This window comes from Geospiza fortis, unplaced genomic scaffold, assembly GCF_000277835.1.
Source record: "Geospiza fortis unplaced genomic scaffold, GeoFor_1.0 scaffold244, whole genome shotgun sequence".
Classification (NCBI taxonomy): Eukaryota; Metazoa; Chordata; class Aves; order Passeriformes; family Thraupidae; genus Geospiza; species Geospiza fortis.
The window spans coordinates 2221266-2227070 of NW_005054370.1; the positions used below are offsets into that span (position 1 = coordinate 2221266).

The following is a 5805-nucleotide window of genomic DNA, read 5'->3' on the forward strand; positions in this document are numbered from 1 at the left end:
GGTTGGTGCCTTCCTCCAGCACTCCAGATCTCTGAAGCCAGGTTCACTGCTTGCAAATGTGCTTTAAATGCCAAGCTGTGTGGATGTTAGAGGTGTAAGTTCTTGGCTGTTGGTTGTCAGAAGGTCATTAGCAGTGCAGGTCTGCTGGAAGGCTCTTGTCAGGTTTCCCTTGTGATAAATGGAAACCAGGAGTGTGCCAAGGTTTAGCTGAAATGGTTTTCAGTTGTTGACCAGCTGCTGTGTGTTAAAAAATAAGGAATTAATAAAGGAGCTGCAGTTAGATGTGCTCCACAGCTGATATCCCTGAAAGGGGATCTTGTGCTCCAAATTCTAACCCATCCTTCAGTTAATGGCTTTACACTGTCAGGCATTGCTTTTCTTCATTCTGTCAGTTTGTGCAGCAGTGTTTTGTTTGCTCTTCTGGCAGATGTGGTATGTTTTGTCTTCCCATTTTCTGCTTTCCTGCTTACAAAAAATGTCCCTGAAGCCAGGCACAATTTAATACCCTTATATGCATATTCTCCAAGGAAACTTGCAGCTGCACTTAACTCACAGGTACTCACAGATTGAATCTCCCATCCAGGTTTAATAGCTGGGCAGTATGGAGGGCATCTCCTACTGCTTGTGCATGGTGGCAAATTGCCAATTTAATTACTTAGAAAACTGAGCTTTTGCATTGTTGTGTGTGGGAAAGCTGACCTGTGTGAGACCTTGGGGAAGGGAAGGATCTGTGACTTGTGTAATCCTTGTCTCCCCTCTCAAGGCGGGTATCTTGAGCAGTGCCCAGATAACCCAAGTGAACCAACACGTGAAGGAGCTCCTGGCTGTCATTCGTCCCAATGCAGTGGCACTGGTGGACTCCTTTGACTTCCATGATGTCCACCTGGGGTCTGTGCTCGGCCGCTACGACGGCAACGTCTACGAGAACATGTTTGAGTGGGCAAAGAAATCCCCACTGAACAAAACACAGGTAAAGAAACCTCTCTTCTTCTTCTCCCATGACCAGAGAAATAACTCAGTTTAAGGTTGTTAATTCTGCTCCAGTGATCTCAGCAGGTAGTTCAGGAAGGGGGGGAAAAGTCACAAGTAGTAATGAGCCAAAATGAACAACTTACTTTCAGTTTGCTCTCTGTAGTATTCTCTCCCAGATGTACCTTCCATCCATCCCTGTAGGATCTCTTGAGCTTCTCAGTTGAGGGAGGAAATGGTGCACTTCACAGAGAAACAACTGAAGCATCTCAGTGAATTCAAAAGCAATTATCACTTGCTGTTGATTCTGCTTAGTGACAGTAGCTGTGGAAGCCTTGCCCATTTTCTGGCAAATCTTCCACTCTTCAGGCCGTAGCAGTGAGTGGAGGAGAAAATAAATTGCTCCCCTGTAGTACTTGGGTGTCAGATGTTGTATATCTGGCCTAGGATTGGAGCTAACATAAACTGAAGTGTCCCTGCTCCATCAGCCAGCATGGCAAATTCCGTCTCCTGGTGCCTTCATTCGATGAGGGCAGACTGTATCTCCTGCAATGGGCTGCCAGAGACTGCAGCTGGAGTTAAATCACAGATTTAACCAGCTTGCTCAGTGTTCTGTACTTCTGAAGTCACTGGGACCTAGAAGCTTCATTACAGCCCCTTAGGAAACCTGTACCAGTTTTCTTGTAATTAAAATGCCAAACAATTGTATGGATATAAATCTTGCATTTCTTTCTTAAAGGTAGTGGGCACGCTGTCTTTTATATCCTCATGCTTTCTATCATGTAGACCCTGAAATACAGAAGTTATCTGGCTGCTCTTAAATCTCCAAAGTGCCTCTGATTCAAATATTCTTAGTATACAAACACACTGCGAGATGTGAGGAGGTAAAACTGTTTCAAAGATCAAACCTGACCTTGTAACCTCTGTCTCATTGTCCTGCAGGTTCATGAATCTTTCCACAAACACCTGAAGCCAATGCAAGCCAAGCTGTGAAGCCTGCAGGTTTTTTTAAAATGCACTCTTGCCCTGCCCTGAAAAGTGGGTGTTTGCACCCTTCCTTCAGGTGCCTAAATCAAACCTTTGAATCCTGTAGCTGTAGGACAGTGAATAATTGTAGCCTTTCTTTCCTCTTTTAGGTGAGGAGGTGTTTGGGGAGAGTGTGTAGGGATTGATGCCTGTTTTTAAAGTGCAATTATAATGGTAAAATTAACCTTTTCAAAATCTGGGAAAGCTTTATGGATCTATACAAGGATTGTTTTTGTGAAGCTGCTAACTGGAGAGAAGTTCCTGTCGATGGAAAAGGTGGCAGGGCTTCACTATGACATAGTTGACAGCCCTCAGGCAGTAGCTTCTGGTGAGCAGTTATGTCCTCCCCTCAAAAAAAGCATCAGGGTCTTTATTTTTTTTTTTAATTAGCCACACCTCTCTCCTCATTTGGCCAATGTTTGTGCTGTGTGAAGCCTCCTGCAGAGCTCTGTGCATGTGAGTCTGTGTGTGTTTTCCTGATGGATCTGGGAAGTAAAAGACCCATCCTTCTCTGGAGCTCTGCTTCAGGCCTCTTTCCAGAAGAAATCCTCATGTTTCCTTTGTTTTCCTTTTTTCCTTCTTTCACTGCCCTGCACAAACTCCTTTTTTCCTTGGTGCCAGCTCTTGGTTAATAGGAGGTCAAAGGAGAACACAGTGATGCTGCTCTGAGGATAAAACCAACTCATAGTAATCAGCTGGGTGCTGATAACAGATGTTCTGCCCCTCTTTTCACTCTTAGCATTTTCTAGCACTATCTCAAAGCACTTTACAAATGTTACTTATGTTGATTTGGTGGAAAAGACACCACATGTAGTGGTAAAAACTGCAAATTTGACCTGGAATGATGAAGCCAGTATTGGAGGGCAGAAATCAGTTGACCAACATCCTCAGGTCGTCTGATTTTTCTGGGATGTTGTCCTGGCTTTTTAAAGGCATTTGTCAAGAAAATGACAATCCCAAGTGAAGTGTCCAGATTTTTATTATTTTTCCTACCCATGCATTTCCAAGGAGCTTTCTCTGATTTGCTTAATTTTGTTTTGATACCAACTTGGGCCTTGCACGGTGCTGTCTGATGGAACAGGAAGAATTCAGCTTGGAGGAGAACATCCTGCTGCCCAGGGAAATCAGTACCACAACTACAACCAAGCAAAATCATTGCTGCTTTTCCACACCACTAACTCTGTCCAGTAACCATAAAACCTTTTCACACTAGAGAAGGGCAGCTTAAAATTGTTAAAAGCTTCAGCATGAACCCAAATCCTGCAGTTCTGAGGCAACACCTGAGAAGCTGCTTCTCTGCAGCTTTGGGCTCTGTTAGTCTCTAATTTTGAATCAGTTTTCTGGCGCTAACAATGATCAGACACAAGGTTTGGCTCCACGTGCAGTAGCTGAACAGAAAGAAATGTTTAATTTTAAATAAACTAATCAAACTTGCCTTTTGGCTGCCGAGTGTTTCAGGTCCCGTGGAAGTTCAGGATGCCCGAGGAGGCTGAGGGCTCTGCCTTCCCTGTGCCCAGTGGAACAGGCTGCTGGCCTGGGGAGGGGGCATGGAGGTTAAAAGGTTAAAAATATGCTAATGAGAACAGCACTAGCTGTGTACAGATCTAATAAATTACAAAATTGTGTTTTCAGACAAAATGTCTTTTCACACACTGCCTTGAGTGGATCTCATGTCAGGCAGACGGTTCCCGGGGATTTGCGGGAAGCAGGAGCTCCAGCACAAACAAGGCAGGAGCAGGGCTGGCTTTGGCCTGCACTCAGCCTTGGTGTGACCTGCCCGCGGCACGAAGGACGTTTGGGACACGTCCCTCAGTGCGGCAAGGGAGGGGATGGCGACCCCGGGGGGAGGGAAGAGCGCCGGCTCTGGGGACGCTTCTAATCAGGCAGTACGAGGGGCAGCCCCACCCGAGTCAGGCGCCACGAGAGGCGGCCCTGTGGCGGGCGGGCCTTCCAAGCCAGGCCTGCGCGGCGCAGTGCCTGTCACGATGGCAACGGGGTCCTTCTCTGAGCGCGGCGCACAGCATGGCGGCGCCCTTGCTGAGCGCGGCGCTTCGCGGGGCCCGCGGCGGGCGGAGCTTCGGAACGGCCGGTGAGAGACGGGGGAAGCAGGGGAGCCCCGAAACCTACCGGGGAGCGGGGGGCGAAGGGAAGGGTGCTCTCGGACGGCTGTGTCCCGAACGCCAGGCCTTGTCACTAATGGTGTGCCCCAGGGTTCAATACTGGGCCCAGTGTTGTTTGAGGGTGCCCGTAGCCCTGAGTGCTGTGAGCCCTTCAGAGGGACCTGGCCAGGCTGGGGAGAAGGGTAGAGAGGAACTGCCCCAAGTTCAGCACAGGGAAGTGCAGGGTCCTTCACCTGTGGAGGAACAGCCCCAGGCACCAGCCCAGGCCAGGACTGAGTGCCTGGAGAAGCAGCTCTGTGGGGAAGGAGCTGGGGCTCCTGGTGGCCAAGGAGCTGTCCATGAGCAGCACTGTGCCCGAGGGCACAAGGAGGGCACTGGTGTCCCAGGGTGCATTAGGAGAGCATTTCCAGCAGGTCAGGGGGCGATGCTGCCCCTCTGCCCAGCCCTGGCCAGGCCTCCCCTGGAGCAGTGTCCAGCTCTGGGCTCCTCAGGATGGGACACGGAGCTCCTGGAGCGGGTCCTGTGGAGGGCCACAAAGATGCTCTGGGGACTGGGGCAGCTCTGTCCTGGGGAAGGCTGAGGGTGCTGGGGCTGAGAGGGGCCCGTCCCTGTGTGTCCCTGTCTGCAGGGAGGGCAGAGCAGGGCCCAGGCTCCGCTCCAGGGGCCCAGCAATGGCACCAGAGGCCACGGACACCCAGTGGTGCCCAGGAAATTCCACCTGGACATGAGGCCGAACTTCTTCCCTGTGCAGTGACCAGGCCCTGAACAGACTGTCCAGTGAGGGTCTGCCTCACTGGAGATATTCCAGAACCATCTGGACACACGCACTGTCCTGTGCTCTGTGCCCTGGGCTGAGCCTGCTGGAGCAGGGAGGTGGGATCAGCTGGCTCTGGTCCCTTCCAGCCTCGCCCATCCTGTGTCTCCATGATGGTGCCTGTGGGAGGTGGGGATGGCTCTGGCCCTGTCCTTGCTCTGCCCATCCCAGGCTCGTTTCCCCCCTTCTGACCCCCCTGGCACGTGTGTTTCCCCCCAGCCGTGCTCTGGAAGAGGGCAGCCCCTCTGGGGCCCATGCCCAACGAGGATGTGGACGTGGGGAGCCTGCAGGAGCTGCAGCGCTACCGGAGCTTCGCGCGCTACCTGCGGCAGGCGGAGCGGGCGGGCCGGGAGCGGCGCTGGTGGAACACCTACCGCAAACACAGCGAGCCCCCCGCAGGTACCGCGGCCACAGAGCACCCCTGGGGCTCTGGCACAGCCTCTGTGCCCTGTGCAGAGGGCAGTGTCTCCAGGGAAAAGGGGTTTTCCAGAGGGAGGGAGGCTTGTAGGAGCGTTGCGGGGCGGGACGGTGCGGACGGGCAGAGACCAGAGATCTCTGCAGCCAGGTCTGGAACTTGGGGTTTATTGCAAAGGGTCTGGGTGCGGGGCCCTGCTGGGAGCTGCCAGCCACAGCTCAGAGCAGGCCCCAAAGAGGAGCCCCAAAGAGAGAGAGTGAGAGACCAAAGAATAAAAGCAAGAGGGAAAGACAGCAAAGTTCCCATTACAATACAATAAATCTTCTTCTGTGCTGAATATTCTAATTTTCACCAGCCAATCTAGTACAAGATACAAATCCTACAGCATTTACATACAGCCTATAAGAATCACTACATTACCACACTGTGTTACATTTTAAACCCTAAAAACTCCTCTTTGG

The 5805-nt window shown here is 51.3% G+C and overlaps 2 protein-coding genes across 2 annotated transcripts in view; both read left to right on the forward strand.

The window, feature by feature from the left end:
* ACOX1 (acyl-CoA oxidase 1) overlaps positions 1-3633 on the forward strand; it is a 21141-nt gene extending 17508 nt beyond the window's left edge. Inside the window, 4 exon segments of the mRNA XM_031059913.1 lie at positions 224-241; positions 428-441; positions 721-970; positions 1912-3633. Coding sequence (XP_030915773.1) covers positions 224-241; positions 428-441; positions 721-970; positions 1912-1962 — 333 coding nt within the window. The 3' untranslated portion in view covers positions 1963-3633.
* Positions 3634-3987: 354 nt separating this feature from the next.
* Positions 3988-5805, forward strand: part of MRPL38 (mitochondrial ribosomal protein L38) — a 6517-nt gene continuing 4699 nt past the window's right edge. The window contains exons 1-2 of the mRNA XM_031059957.1: positions 3988-4084; positions 5149-5328. Of these exons, the coding sequence (XP_030915817.1) occupies positions 4018-4084; positions 5149-5328 (247 nt within the window). The 5' untranslated portion in view covers positions 3988-4017. The remainder of the gene's footprint in view (positions 4085-5148; positions 5329-5805) is intronic.